Source organism: Eretmochelys imbricata, chromosome 3, assembly GCF_965152235.1.
Source record: "Eretmochelys imbricata isolate rEreImb1 chromosome 3, rEreImb1.hap1, whole genome shotgun sequence".
In the NCBI taxonomy this organism is placed as follows: Eukaryota; Metazoa; Chordata; order Testudines; family Cheloniidae; genus Eretmochelys; species Eretmochelys imbricata.
In genome coordinates, this window is record NC_135574.1 from 150,821,010 (window position 1) to 150,835,502 (window position 14,493).

Genomic DNA, 14,493 nt, shown 5'->3' on the forward strand with positions numbered 1-14,493 from the left:
CGCCCATCTTGTGAGGCATTTATGCCACGAAACAACTGTCACTCAAGATGCCTTTTTTGCTGTGGGGAAGGACATATGCTCTATCTGCTGTTTTTTCTCAAAAAGAATGCAGAAAACGAGAAAGGCTCGCCTTAGACTTTTTCTTTTGGACTTTTTTTTTTAGGCCTACCTCAGAGAAAATAACTCCCTGGGCCTGAACAGCCTTTGTGTAGGAATGCTCCTGCTAGTTCTGACTCAACCCCTAGTTCCCAGGCCTTTTCTTCTAAGAAAACCTTGGCTTCAGAGACTAGCAAGACTGCCAAGTCCTCCTTGGCAAAATCTTCTGATCGTCGTAGGAAGGAGCACTGTTCCTCTGTAGAACATAAGTGCAAGTTGCCTTTTCTGGGTCTTAGTGGGGGGAAAAATAGCTCACTTCACCTCACTCCCTCTAAGGCTGGTTCATGGCCTGGAATGTGTCCCACTGACACCCTGATGAAGACTGGTAGCTGACTGACAGTATTATTTCAGGAGAAGTTCCAGGCTGTGCCTGGTACCAGTTCTGTGGTACTGATGTCAATTCACTCTGTATTGATGACCTTCGGCACCCATGACACTGTGCTGATTATCTCTTTTCCACTCCTCTCAATTCTGACCTTCTCGGCACTGAAGTCATTTGTGGTACCAACTGACCTAACAGAGCCAACTATTTTGTGCCCTGTAGTAAAGGTTCCTCCTATGGACCAGCGACTGCCATGGTACCCAGCACTTCTTCACCACTGACGAGATCACTCTTTAGACCTCCTCCATCCCTGGAGGAGGAATATTCCTTTTCTTCAGTCTCTGAACACAGCAGTGAGGTGTCCCCTGTCCACTCACCAAGGTCTCATTCATATTACCTCTGTTGGTCTGTGAGGGAGTCTAGGGCCTGTTATTTTACGCACAGACTTAGGATCATGGATCCTGAAACATTCATGGGCTAGTCTCAATCACTGGGAGTCTACATGCCAGTGCCTAAGAGAAAGCAAGCCAGGCCTCAGAGTTATTCCACAGAGAGTCCCTCTGCATATTAGTACACTCAGCAGAGAGTCTCAGAGCCACCAAGGAAGAGACAAAGATTTCAGAGATAGAGACCTTCTGCCTCTGTGTCTTCTGCTACAAACCCTGCATCCACTTTGAAACAGCAATTTTGATACTGTGGTCAAGAGCCATTCTGTAGAACATCTGGAAGATCTATATTCTTTTTTGCCCCCTTTTGGAGACTGCCTTTGTTATTTTCAGGGAGTCTGGGACCCCATCACCTCAGACGATTGGATCGTAGAGATTTTCAGATTGGGGTATTCTTTATCATTTCAGATTCCCTACCTTCACTCCACTTCTCTGTCCTTCTTGAGAGACCTCTCTCACAAGAGACCTACTCCAAACGGTGGACAGACTTCTACCTCTCAGAGCAGTGGAACATGTTCATTTGCAGTTCAATGGGTGGGGTTTTTACTCACGCTGTTTTCACAAAGAAAAAAGGGAGATGGTGCCTGATTCTAGAATTGAAGTGCCTTCATCAGCAGCAATCTTAGCCTCTTGATGAAGGGAATATCTACCTTTGGGTGGAGAGGTTACCTGGATCATCATCAAATATGAGGAACTATGGACCTTTGAAGAATGCCTTTGCATAAAGGTGTCTGAACTCAGAATGATTTGTTTGGTCTGCCCAGCATTTCTTCTGATGATACAAGGACTGACAGTATGGCAGACTCTATGACAGTGATGATCCATGTGAACAGTCAAGGAGAAGCTCAGTTGTCCCCTCTGCCAGGAATCTGTTTGCCTTTGGGACTGGAGTGTTTGGCATCAAGTCATCCTGATAGCTCTGTATCTGCGAGGACTATTCACAACCAAGACATTAATCAATATATTTTAGAAGTTGGATTGAGATGTCTTTTATAAGTTATCAGTTTTATTTAATGAAAACCAAAAAATATATGAACTTTTGGTTACATGTTCTAAGTGTTGACATTTTACATACAGGGCTCAATCCTGCTCCCACTGAGATTTTTGCCACTGATTTCACTGGGAGAAGGAGGAGGCCCAGATTGCGATATATGAAAGCAAGTATCATTATTATTTTCAGTGTGTATTACTCTTCTTTCCTTTTAGATGTCTTTGAGTTTGAACAATAACTATATTTTCGGCTTTAGGTAAAGATGCTGCCCACACCATCCAAGTTTCATTATATCTTCAATCTTCGAGACCTTTCCAGAATTTGGCAAGGAATGTTAACTATCAAAGCAGAAGAATGTGAGGATATCACTACCCTTATGGCACTTTTTAAAAATGAGTGCAATAGAGTCATTACTGACAGGTACAATAATTCTATAATTTTGTATGTATTATAATATTTCGTACTATTGGGAGACCATTAATTCTTTTCACAGAAGCTCTCCATCTGATGTCAAGGAGAGGTCTGCACAGAGATCCATGTTAGAGTATGTCTTTGGTGTTGATTTAATAATTCTGTAATTTTATATGTTTTACAATATTTAGTAGTATTGGGAGACCATTATATTTATGGTCATATACTCTTGCTCTTTCTTCAGGGATGAAAATCAGCAATATAGGGCCAAGTTTAAAGATGTTTTATTTTTCTGCAACCATCCTGCCTTGTGGTTTTATCCCAACAAATATCAACTTAGGTCTAAATGGGCTAGGTCAGTAATTGGATTGAATAACACCAAAGAGCATATTCTAACTTGGATCTCAGTGCAGACCTCTCCTTGACATCAAAGAGAGGGCTGGTGTGAAAAGAAGGTAGTATGATGACCTACATTTGTACACTGGCCCACAGATCATAATTTAAAATGTAATTTAGTCCTCTCCACAGAATGAGTTTGACTGCCCTGTAATAAACCAATGGCCCCTTTCCCCCTGGGCATGTTCAAATGATTCATAAAACAGAGGTCTAGTTATTAAAGGTCCCATGGCACTATTTTCAAGAATAGGAGCATTAGCTCAGTATAACAAAGATGTGTGGCCACCCTCAGCGATTGACAGTGAGGGACGGCCAGATGCCCCCTGGTGAGTGGAACCAGGAAGGCCACGCTCATCACACCGGAAGCAGAGGTGCGGGACAGGAACAGGAAGAGTAAAAGGCAGGCCCTAAAGCTCAGCTGGGAAGCAGCAGCCAGAGGAGACGGATGCATTCTTCCCACTGCTGATGCAGAAGACTTCAGTTACCCTGAGGACTTGCACAAGCTACCAAAGCTGCCAGACCTAGCCAACACTGAGGAACTGTTGGGGTTGCCACTGGCAGTGTACCCTGAGGAGACACCAGACACTCACCACACTGAAGTACCATACCTGGGGAGAGTAGGAAGTAGCCCAGGGAAACTAGACAACCCTCTGGTAGAGTGCTGGCCTGATACAAACTCAGTGTGTTGCAGGTTGATCCCCACTCTTCCACTGTTAGGGCCCTGGGCTGGGACATGGTGGAGTCAGGTGGGCCTGTCTCCCCCTACCCTCTGCCACCCCACCCTTGGAGGCCCGTGTCAGTTTACTGCCTGAGTCCTAGACTGTGTTTGGTGCTCACCCCTGCCTAAGGGCCTGGGCTGTGGACTGTTCACTGCTCTACCCTGCCTGTGGGTTGGAGCCCTAGAGACAGCTAATTTCCCCCTTGTACAGACTGCCATTCCAGGTGCGTGACAGCAAAGAAGCGTGGCCTCCCTCAGAGATTGACAGTGAGGGATAGCCATGCACTCCTATGTGCCTACACTCAGGAATCATAGTAAAATTGTAGCTAGAGCAGAGGTGGGCAAACTACAGCCCACGTGCCACATCCGGCCCGTGGGACCGTCCTGCCTGGCCCTTGAGCTCCTGGACTGGGAGGCTAGCCCCCAGCCCCTCCCCTGCTGTCCCTCCTCCCCCGCAGCCTCAGGTCGCCACGCTGCCAGTGCTCTGGCCCACTGCTCCTGCTGGGGAACGCAGCGGTGGGGCTAAGAGCTCCTGCTTCTCTGAGCGGCATGGTAAGGGGACGGGGAGTGGGGGGGTTGGATAAGGGGCTGGAGGTCCCGGGGGCAGTTAGGGGCAGGGGGTTCCAGGGGGCAGTCAGAGGATAGGGAGCAGTTGGATGGGGTGGAGGTTCGGGGAGGCAGTCAGGGGACGTGTGGGAATCCTGGGGGGCCTGTCAGGGGGTGGGGGCGTGGATACGGGTTGGGGCAGTCAGGGGACAGGGAGCAGTGGGGGTTGGATAGGGGGTGGGGTCCTGGGCAGGTGGTTAGGGGCGAGAGGTCCTGGGAGGGGGCAGTCAGGGGACAAGAAGCAGGGGGGTGGGGGTCAGGCTGTTTGGGGAGGCACAGCCTTCCCTACCTGGCCCTCCATACAGTTTTGCAACCCTGATGTGGCCCTCAGGCCAAAATGTTTGCCCACCCCTGAGCTAGAGTATAGTGATCACAATTAAAAATCAACATTTACCCACAATTACTACTGAGATCTCAGATAATGCAGGTTTCAGAGTAGCAGCCATGTTAGTCTGTATCCGCAAAAAGAAAAGGAGTACCTGTGGTGCTGTAAGTACTCCTTTTCAGATAATGTAGTTGTTTCCTATTCTAATTCCCGAGGGAAATTCTTTCATATTTCAAATACCGTAGGTTAGTAACTATGAATAAATGTTAACTTTTTATAAACAGTTGTATATATGTTGTATTTCTTCATGTATATATTACAAAGTGAAAGTAGTAATGGTTTGCTACAGACACAACAGGACACAGGGTGTAATAAAGAATAAACTCTGTCTTGTCTTTCTTTCTGATTAGTCCTAAACTCAGAGGTCTTGAAATGGTGCATGCCCTGTATCTTCTTTTGTACATTTATCAGCCATATTTTCAGATCATATCTTCATAAGATGAATTTATCTATGCTAAAATGTTGGGTATATAAACATTACTGTTCAGCACAATAGATTTCACACACTGCTACATATCTACTTCCACTCTGGCAAAGCCAAAAGTATAAAAAATCTATTTCTTTCTCTCTCACACACACTTAGCCTGAGTCAGTGTAAGAGTTTCTGATGTACAAAAAACAAGATTCTTCTTCAAGTAGTGTACCTGTGGGTTCTCCATTTCAGGTGCACATGAGTCCTGAGCCTTTGATCAGAGATTTTTGGTACCAATGCCTATTTGACCTGTGCATGCTCCCTACATGTCCCTGTAGCCTGTAGCTAGGCTATATAGGGCTGTGAGGGTGAATGGCCCTCAGTTCCATCTCATCTGCCTTCGGCCAGAGACAGAGTTTAGTGTGTGCCTGTTTACTCTTTATATTAGTAGTAGTTCTTTATTAGTAGTAGGTTTAGTACCTTATAGTTATTGGAATGGTTAATTTAGCTTTTTCTTATTTCCCCAAAAAAATTATATACATTTTTTGTTTTTCCCCTTTGAGGGGTTCAAACAAATTTTCTTCTGTCTGGGATGCCAAGCTCCCTGGGATTTAAAAGGTGGCTCTCTTGTGCAGAAGCTGTGGTGAGCATTCCCAGTGCATATGTTTTTTTGGAGACGCTCATCTACTCAGCAAGTTCAAGATATGCACTTCTTTAAAGGGAAGATCCCATAAGAACAGGGAAATAACATACAGGCTCTTAATAACGTAGCAAGCCCTAAGACCAGCTTCAGGTGCAGAGAACCCCCCTCTACAGGGACCCTCCTCTTCTGTCAGTGCCCCGTTGAAGTCAAGGTCATGGTCACCAAGACTTTTCAAGGTAAAGAGAGCAGCAACGTTCTGGTCTCTGATACTTTCCATGAGTCAGGCCGATAACTGCACCAGCAGTACTGAGAGCTTCCCGCTCCAAGTCTAAGAAGGGGGATAAGAGGTGCAGAACAGAGAGTTCCTCCTCAAAGAAAACTCAGTCACTGGAGACCTCAGGCCCTGAGAGAGGTGCTAGTGAGGCTCTATGCACTTTGGGTACTATGAAACACTTTAGGACTTCAACTAAGTCCCATACCTCAACGGTAAAGGGCTCAGTACTGAAGACGACTGTTACCAAGAGAGCGGCTTCAATGGAATCCGCAGTCCCCTTGGTACCGACACCAATGCCCCAGACAACAGCATTGGGAACATCATTGGTGTACATAGCAAGTTCAGTTGTGCTAGTACCACAGGAGTTCCCATATCTGAACGACCTTAGGGTACCTAATGAGCCTGAATATCTCCTCCTTGAAACTTCCAGACACCTCTTAATACTAAGGCCTGCTTGGTCACCAATCACTCCTGTTTTGTGAGACCTGTCTCTTTTCCAGCTTCTAGTATCCAGGAAGAGGGATTTTCACCTCCTGTACAATATGTGGAGGAGTAGTCCAGCTCAGACTCAAAACTTTCTGTTCAAGGCTCTCCAGTTTACTCTGGGAGACATTATTCCCTGATGCAGATGCAAGAAAGGCAGAATATCAGGTCCCTGCCTATTAACACTTGAGATGACCAACTCTTGATACCTCCCCCCATGCCTTATGGTCTCCTCATTGGCTGTACTGGAATCCATGGGCAATGTACTGCCAGTAATTTCTCAGGGCCCCAATTAACTCCTATAAGGAATAAAGAAGGCCTCGTTACCCGGTATCATCCATCCCCTCCTGCACTGTGAGTCAACAGAGGAGACCTCTGAGGAGCAAGAGGCAGGAGTGAATACAGAGGTTATCCCCCTTACAAATATATCCTTCTTCATTAGCTGATGAGGCAGTAATGCCACTACCGCCATCAATAGCTGATGACTTTTGCCAGTTCCAGTACTTGATGAAGCAGGTTGTTGAGACCCTGCAAATTCCCTTCAAAGAAGTCCAAGATTCCCATCACAAGCTGCCTGACATATTGCACGCTTCTGCTTCAGCTTGAGTGGCACTGCCAGTTAATGAAGCGCATCTTGACCGAGCCAAGACCATCAGGCAAACTGCAGCAACAGTCCCCACTACATGCAAGCAAGCTGATTAAAAAAATACTACATCCTGGCCAGGCATTCTGAGTTTTTGTTTTCTCACCCAGCACCAAATTCTCTGGTCATGTGAATTAGGCAGGCAACATACCCAAAAAGTCACCCCATAAGAGCATAAGTGCCATTACAGTTCAGGATAGCTAATCATCAGGCACTGATGTCAAAATATGACTACCTGAACTATGAGTTTAATATTTTTATTGACCATTTGCCACAAAAACACCAAGAACAGTTTAGTGCCATAATAAAGGAAGGTCAGCTCTTGGCAAAAACATCTTTGCAGGCTTCACTTGATGTGGCAGACACTGCAGCCAGATATATTTTCACCACAAGAGCAATGAGACAAGTTTCCTGGCTTCAATTGTGTGGTTTTCCATTGGAAGTGCAATCCACGGTGGAAGATTTACCTGTTCAGGGTCACAAGCTCTTCACAGATTTCCTGGACGATTTGCTTCATACCATGAAGGACTCTGGGGCAACACCTGCAAATAAGAGAAAATTGGCACAATTTTCTGCCTTCCATAGGCCACCAGAACTACCAGCTAAGAGGTCAAGATTTTCTAAAAAGCAGCCTGCAACTACCTTGGCTGCATCATCCCAGCCATCAATATTGTCCAAACTCCAGTTAGGATGGTTTGGTCAAGAGTCCAAACCTCCCAATAATTAAGGTTTCTTGGCTGCATGACACAACTCCCCTTTTTCAGTTTGGGCATGGGAGGCTATAATATCAGACAAATGGGTTTTGGAAGCCATGGCATCAGTTTATACTAACCAATTTACATCCATCCTGCCCTCCCACCCCTATCCCTCTTTAGGGACCCCTCTCAGAATCATTTGCTGTCACAGGATATCTCAGTGCTCCTAAGTCTAGGGGCCATAGAACCAGTTCCACTTCAAGACAGAGGACAAGGATACCACTCAAGATATTTAGTGATACCCAAGAAAAAGAGTGGCAGAGGCCACTATGATATCTCAGACAACTGAACAAACATGTCAGATATCTGAAATTCAGAACAGTGTCCCTAGCAGCTATAATTACCTCCCCAAATCTGGGGCCTGGTCTGTGACCCTCAACCTCAAAGATGCCTACTCCCACGTAGAAATTAATCTCTCTCAGAAAAGATTTATTTGTTTCACATTCAATCACAATCATTACCAATACTTGGTCTGACCCTTTGGTCTGCCTTCTGCCCCAGGGGTGTTCTCAAAAATAATGGCTGTTGTAGCTGCCTATATCCTCATGTAGGAATAACTGTCTTTCTCTACCTGGGCAACTGGCTCCTCAGAGGTTGGTCTTATCAGGAGGTGTGGTTGGCAGTTCTAACAACAGCTTCACTATTTCGAAGGCTAGGCCTGCAGATGAATCTCAAGTAATCAATCTTGACCCCTATGCAGAAAATACTCTTTACAGGAGCATTTCAGGATTCAATAACAGGCAGAGCATATCTCCATCCTGACAGGTTCCTTGCTCTAAAGGATCTTATTCAAAAAGTGTAACTCCGTACTCAAGTTCCAGCAAGGGCATGTCTGCAACTGCTGAGACACATGGCAGCTTGCATTTTTGTGACACAAAACACCAGGTTGCACCTTCAGTGTCTCCAGGGGTGGTCAGGACAGTTTGTGTATGAACAAACACAGTCTATACAAGCAGGTATCTATACCCAGCCAGGTCCTACAGTCACTCACCTGATGGAAGAATCCTTCCAAGATTTGTGCAGGAGTCCTGTTCAGCCAGAATCCCCCTACCATCGTGTTACATCAGACACTTTCCTTTTGGGCTGGGGGGGCTCACTTGGATCCTCACACAGTCCAAGGCAAGTAGTCACAATAGGAACAATGCTGCACATCGATCTGTAGGAGTTAATAGTAGTCAGAAATGCTTGAGACCACTTTCTTTCCCTTGTAAAAAACAAATCCATCAAGATCATGACAGACAACATAGCTTGTGTGTATTATATTAATCGTCAGGGTAGAGCGTGTTCCTACCCCCCGCCCCACTCTGCTCTGAAAGGATAAAACTTTGGAGCTGGTTCGTAACCAACCAGATAGTCATCTCAGCATCTTACCTCCCAGGTATTCAAAACATCATGGCAGATGACCTCAGCAGAAATATGTCCCTAAATTACATATGGGAGTTGGATTCAAGTCCTCAACAAAATATTTCTTTTGTGGAGATTTCCAGAGGTTGACCTTTTTGCCCCAGCAGCTAACACAAAGTGCAGGAAATTCTATTCCAGAGGGAACTCAATCCCCAGTTTCTAGCAGATGCTTTCCTCATTACATGGACAAAAAGTCTTTTTTATGCATATCCTCCAATTCCTTTGCTTTTAAAGATCTTCATCAAGATCCGACTGGACCAACCCAATGTAATTTTGATTGCACCAACTTGACCAAGACGAGTTTGGTTTCCTTACCTCATCATACTCACCCCTCACCCTCTGTGGCAGCTCCCCTACCAAACCTCGGCTGTTGTCTTAGGATGCAGGTCAGATGCTTCACCCCAGTCTGAACATTCTTGTACAAGCTTGGTTCCTCAGTGGTTCTTGGGATTAATGGCAGCCTGTTCATCAGGAGTACAAAATGTACTTTTAAGTAGCAGAAAGGAATCTACAAGACACACTTACCTTCAGAAATGGAGACTATATCATCTCTGGTATAACCGGCTTCATCTTTCACCTGTCCAGTCATTTTTACACTGTCTTGGATTAGCTGCTGGAACTGAAAACATCAGGCCTTTCTATGAGTGCCATCAAGGTTAATTTAGGGCCTATAACTATGTGCCTGCTGCTACATCTGTCTCTGAAGATGGATTTTAGTGGCCATTAACCAAACTATTCACCTTTCTGTTTTCTTTCTTGAGCTGCATCAGTCTACACAGGAATCTGCCTTTCATGCATTACATGTTAAGAAGTCATTATCCTTTTACTTGGACAGCACTAGGGCATTCAGGAAGTCTCCTAGACTCTTTATTTGTATTACAGATAGGTCTAAGGGAGCCTCTGACTTCATTTTCTCACTGGATTTCTGGATGCGTTTATTGCCTATTATGGTTTGGCTGAGGTTGCACCTCCTCTACAAGTGATTGTGCATTCTACTAGAGCACAGTCTACAGCATTTCCCTACTTAAGGACATTCAGTTGCTGAAATCTGCAGGTCTGCAGCATGATCCTCAGTGCATACATTTTTCACCCATTATACTTTGGTTCACCTGCAAGATCACATGCTTCAGTATGCAACACAGTTCTTACTTTTGTGATAACCTCTGTTCCAAAATTCCCACCTCCGTAAGGGGTTACTGCCATGGAGTCGCCTGAAGTAGAACACCCACAGGGACACTACTCAAAGAAGGAGATTACTCATCTTGTGCAGTAACTGGAGTTCTTCAAGATTTGTGTCACTGTGAGTGCTCTACTATCCACCTTTCTTCCTCTCTGTTTCAGGGTTTCCTCTGTGGGACTTTGCAGTAGAGAAGGAACTGAGGGTGGTTTGCCTGCACAGCCCTATATAGCCTCAGTATGGGACACGAGGATATGTAGGGTACAAGTGTGGGTCAAATGGGCATTGCTACCAAAAATCTCTGATCAAAGGCGCAGGGTATCTGACGTGGAGCACCCACAGGAATGCACATCTTGAAGAATGCCAGTTACTGCACAAGGTGAGTAACCTCTCCTTCACAATGCTTGCCTCTGGTAGTCAAGTGGAGGCAGGCTCTAATTTTTATATTCCAATAATCTTCTGGTATAAGGAAGGCGATAAAGTTATAAAAGCTGGAGCTTTCCAAAATACTGACGACAGGATTCTGGTAATATGGATGAAGCAAAAACAGGCTAAATATACATTGGCATGTAGACTGCAGCAAATGATAGCTAAAACACACACAAAAAGTTAAAAGTTACACATTGAGCCTCTCTTTCCCCCATTCCCTCAGCCTGTTTTCCTTGTGTCCCTATTCACAGAGCTTGTCCCCTTTCTCTCCCCTGGTCCCTCTTGAGTCCACGCACCAGGCTGTCCTTCTGACACCCATCTCTTCTCCCATCCCATTTTCTGAACCTGTTCTCACTTGAACTGATCCCTCTAATCGTTTCTATCTAAAGCCCCTTATATAGCAAGCATGCTTCACCATGAGTCTCTGTCTCTGCCAGAAATGTCCTGAATCCATTGGCTGCTGCCTCTCCCTTCTCCCTAGGGAGCTCCACACTGTCTGAATGTCAGCAAGGGAGAACTCTGAGTGGAGGAAGGCAGACAGTTTCCCTGAGCTCAGTGCTGGTGCCACAGTAGCTCTTAGGGGGTAGGAGGAATCACTTAGTGGAAAAACCTGCTTAGTTCCTATCGCCTCTCTGGATGCACAAGATTCCAGCAGAGTTGAGGGAGTTCATAGAGGAAATCTAAAATTCTATGCAGCAATTTGCATTTTCTTAATTTTCTTAATCTCAGGATTATAAATGTAACCCTTCTGCCAGGCCAAGTTGATAGCAGCAAGGGCCGGGTTCAGTACGCAGGGGTTCCCTCTCATCAAAGCAAATGCAAAACTGGCTTGAGCCCCCACCCAGTGACCTGGGAAAATCTTACACACCCCCTGGGCGCCTCAAAGAGGCAATACTTCCCCTCTCGCAAGCACAGAGTCTCGGTGTAGCAGAGAATCTTTAATAACATGAGGTAAACGACATCAGCGTTAAATTGGGGAAACACCACAACTAGTGTTCATTAACCAAACCATGAGCAAAGACCCACCCCAGCAAATTGGGCCACATCCTTTCCCTTGGGTTCTTGAGTCCCAGAACCCAAACGTCTCTTGAGTCCAGCAATCCACAAATCACCCAAAGTCCAAAAAGTCCAGCCTCAGAGTTCAAAAGTTCATCTGCAGAGTGTTACTCTCCAGTCTGGCTAAAAATGTGCCTGTGTGTGGGGGGGGAAAGAGGTAAGGGGCACCTTACGTAACCTGAAGCTGACTGCCCCACAGGGCTCCACTCCTCCACGAACGGCTCCGCTCTGCACAGCTCTGCTCCGCACAGCTCCACTCCGCCATCTCACAAACAGCTCCGCTCCACACAGCTCCACTCCGCTGTCTCACGAATGGCTCCGCTCTGCACAGCTCCGCTCCGCCCCACCGTCTCACGAACCGCTCCACCGTCTCACGAACGGCTCCGCTCTGCACAGCTCTGCTCCACCGTCTCACAAACTCTCCGCCAGCCTATCCATGAACAGCACCACTGCACTCTAGATCTTCCAGCTCCCCACTACTTGACACAGTGCTCAGTGATTTCAGCTCATAGTAGTGGGAGCCATAGTGCTGGTGCACCATAAGGCCAAAGTGAATACAGCACAGTACCTGTAGCAAGACTCTTAATAGACCCAAAATTAGCTCTGACATTCCACAGTGGAGAGAGACAGAGGTGCAATTGGTGTTTCACGCCCTCACAAAGGGGCCCACACCACCAGGTACTAATACCTGTCTCAAGCCTCTCTCCCTTCACAGAGTTTTGGAACCCATGACCCTTGCCTAGCGAGTGCTACTTAGTTGATAGTGAGTCCCTCCATCATAACAAAAGGTCGAGTACGGTTCCAAGCACAGTTCCCATAATCAGGGTAAGAACAATTTATTCTTCCTGCCCCAATAACAGAGACACTGGGGATCCCACAGCAGCCAAAGTGACCATTTGGGCAGCTATGGCCTCATGCTAGGTGGGGTGGGTGTGCCTATGCAAATGAGATGGGCCCCTGAAGTTGTTTTCCACAACTTGCCATACCTCACCACCAGATATCAGGGTGGAGCTCATCCTAACACTGCTTACATAAATGGAAGTAAGGCAAGAGTTTCCTGCTCCAGCCAGACACTCTCATTGCGCCCATAGTATGAGAAAGACTACTCAACATAAATCAATTGTAGAGTACATTATCTGTTCATAAATTTCTTTGTGCCCTAAATTATGCTTACCGGTGCACATTATGAGAAACAAAAGTATATATTTGTACAGACATTAGTGCCTTGTTTAATGGAAGAAGAAAGATGACACTCAATTTGAATTTGAAGTCAGGACCATATCCATTCATAAATGCCATGAAGCTTCAAAATAAAACCCTTTTAGGGAGAGCCAGCTATAAAGCGAAAGACTTTACGTTTGGCATGCAATTTATGTGATATCAGTTTACTGAATATGTTCACATTCTGCATTGATTGGACAATACCAAAGTACATAAAGGGACATGAAAGATGAATGTATTTATATAATGTTCACGTATTGTCTTCTCCTACCCTGCTTTGGGTTCAACACAGCTAGTGTTATGGTGCCATCTGTCAGAATGCTAGTAGACTAATAATGAGATTTAGGGGTTATATACAGGCTGACTCCACCCCTCAATTCTTCAATATTTTTGCCTCCTCGTCCAAAAGCACAGAGCTTTGCTCACAGCTGTCTGATTTGGGGTTGCCCTGTTCTTTCCACCCCCCAATATTTCATCTCTGAGAAGGAGGAGAAAAGAAGGCTGTGAATATCAGCACATTTAAATATCTGTGATTCAGAGTTGTTCTTAGCTGCCCACTTTTCCCTTTTCTAGAACCTCTCACACTCTTATCTATCACCACTGAGCAGAGTGTTCCTAGCTGTTTCTTAAGAAATCACACTCCCTCTACTAAAGTAACTGCTTGCTAATTCTGTTAGCTTGTTTGAATCCATATGCAGGATAGAATCAAAGGAGAAGGTTTAACTAGGGAAAATTCCTCACCAGTAACTGTATCAGTGTTCTCTGTTTTCTCCCATCCTGCATTCCTCCCTTCCTCTCCTCTGTATTCTTTCTTCTTTGTTTGCCTTTCCTCTGCTATTTGTGGATTTTGGTGTAAGAGCAGTCTGAAGGAACAAGTTGTGAAATCAGCCTACACAGGTATATCCCCTCTTCTTTTCACTATTTTTTTGTTTCCTTGCTGTCTGAGAGGTGGCATCATGACTTTAGATGTACTGAATCCCAAACTAAGAGGGTAGAAAAGGTAGGGCTTTGATTAAGCACAGCTATCAGTGAATCATTTCCCCTTATTTAACTGATAAATTAAATGTTCTGTCCTAACTGGATGAAAGTCAGAAAGCTAAATTATTCTGTATTATAGAGATATGATACTGTACTTGTAAAACATAGTGGCACTTAAATTTCAGTGGCTATCATTATCTAATTTGTGTTTTGCTAAAGTTTTACTTGAGTCATTTCAGTGTTTAACTATTTTCATTCCTTTTTAGCTAAAAAGTTTTTCCATTCTTTTAAATTGTATTAATCTATGTCTTGTAGATTTGTTAATGATGAAGATGTAGCTTGGTTTGATAAAGCCACTACTAAAGCAATTGAGGAACATGTGGATCCAGGATTAGCATCAATTCTCCAGGCTGAACCATATTTTGTAGATTTTTTACAGGATATGCCTGAACCAACTGGTGATGAACCTGAAGATTTTGTATTTGAAGCACCAAAAGTTTATGAAATGGTATTTTATTTTACACCTTAAAAATTAGGCATTCAAGGGTTTTTTTTTTTTACTTATTAAATGTACTATATTGTTGGGA

General features: G+C 44.9%; 1 protein-coding gene across 1 annotated transcript in view; it reads left to right on the forward strand.

Moving 5' to 3' along the window:
- Window positions 1–14,493, forward strand: part of DNAH8 (dynein axonemal heavy chain 8) — a 591,778-nt gene that overhangs the window by 455,827 nt on the left and 121,458 nt on the right. Inside the window, exons 58-59 of the mRNA XM_077812184.1 lie at window positions 2,172–2,335; window positions 14,222–14,414. Of these exons, the coding sequence (XP_077668310.1) occupies window positions 2,172–2,335; window positions 14,222–14,414 (357 nt within the window). The remainder of the gene's footprint in view (window positions 1–2,171; window positions 2,336–14,221; window positions 14,415–14,493) is intronic.